The sequence below is a fragment of the Condylura cristata genome, unplaced genomic scaffold (assembly GCF_000260355.1).
Source record: "Condylura cristata isolate star-nosed mole 26May11 unplaced genomic scaffold, ConCri1.0 scaffold00002, whole genome shotgun sequence".
Taxonomy (NCBI): domain Eukaryota; kingdom Metazoa; phylum Chordata; class Mammalia; order Eulipotyphla; family Talpidae; genus Condylura; species Condylura cristata.
The window spans coordinates 1,073,165-1,074,018 of NW_004567103.1; the positions used below are offsets into that span (position 1 = coordinate 1,073,165).

General features: G+C 74.0%; 1 protein-coding gene across 1 annotated transcript in view; it reads right to left on the minus strand.

The window, feature by feature from the left end:
• Positions 1 to 854, minus strand: part of AGAP1 (ArfGAP with GTPase domain, ankyrin repeat and PH domain 1) — a 252,155-nt gene that overhangs the window by 1,423 nt on the left and 249,878 nt on the right. The window contains exon 24 of the mRNA XM_012725166.1: positions 29 to 284. Within this exon, the coding sequence (XP_012580620.1) occupies positions 29 to 284 (256 nt within the window). The remainder of the gene's footprint in view (positions 1 to 28; positions 285 to 854) is intronic.

An 854-nucleotide genomic window follows, 5' to 3' on the forward strand; every position in this document is an offset into this window, starting at 1 on the left:
GGCGCGGCGCGGCGCGGCGGCCACCTACCCAGATGAGCAGCTGCGCCAGGACCACGTTGCCCTTGCGGCAGGCCAGGTGCAGCGCCGTGCGGCCGTCGCCCTCCCCGCAGGTCTCGTTCACCTCGTCCCGGGAGCCGTGCGCCAGCAGCAGGATGACGGAGCGCAGGTCCTCCTCGGCCGTGGCCCGCAGCAGGCGCTGGCCCAGGGACAGCTCCGCGCACGGCAGCGGCGCCAGGAAGAGCTTCTGCTCGTACTTGGCCCGAATCCACCGCTCCTTCTCTTCCCTGCGGGGGAAGGTGGGGTCACCGTCAGGCAGGATGGCCCCTCGGGAGTGTTGGGGGGCTGGCGGGAGAGCGGGGGAGCAGGAGCGCCTTCGGCAGCACAGGGAGCGCCCGGGAAGGCTGGGCAGGCCCCACGCCCCAGCGCTGGCGCCTGGGGACCTGCAGAAATCGGACGCGAGGCCCCGGCCGGCACTTCTGGGGGTGCCTCACGCGCGAGCGGGGGGCGCCGCGGGGAGGACTCCCGGGGCCTCTGAACTCTTCCAGGGGGTGAACACACTGGACCGTGGATGAGAGGGCAGCGCCTGGGGCCAGGTCCGGAGTCAGGGGCCGCCCTGAGTCCCAGCGACAGGCCGCGCCTCTCGCCTGGGAGCCGAAGGGAAGGAGGAGGGGCCTGGATCCTTCAAGGCGGGCTGGGCTTTGCGAAGGAGAGGACCTGGGCACGTCACGGGCGGGCCACGAAGGGGCGGCCCCGAGGCGGCCGGCACCCCCGCACCACAGCGGGGCCTCCTGACAGCGGGTCCTGAGCAGCCGGAGGCCCTGGGTCTACGGGTAGCGCCCTGCTCCCCCCGACCT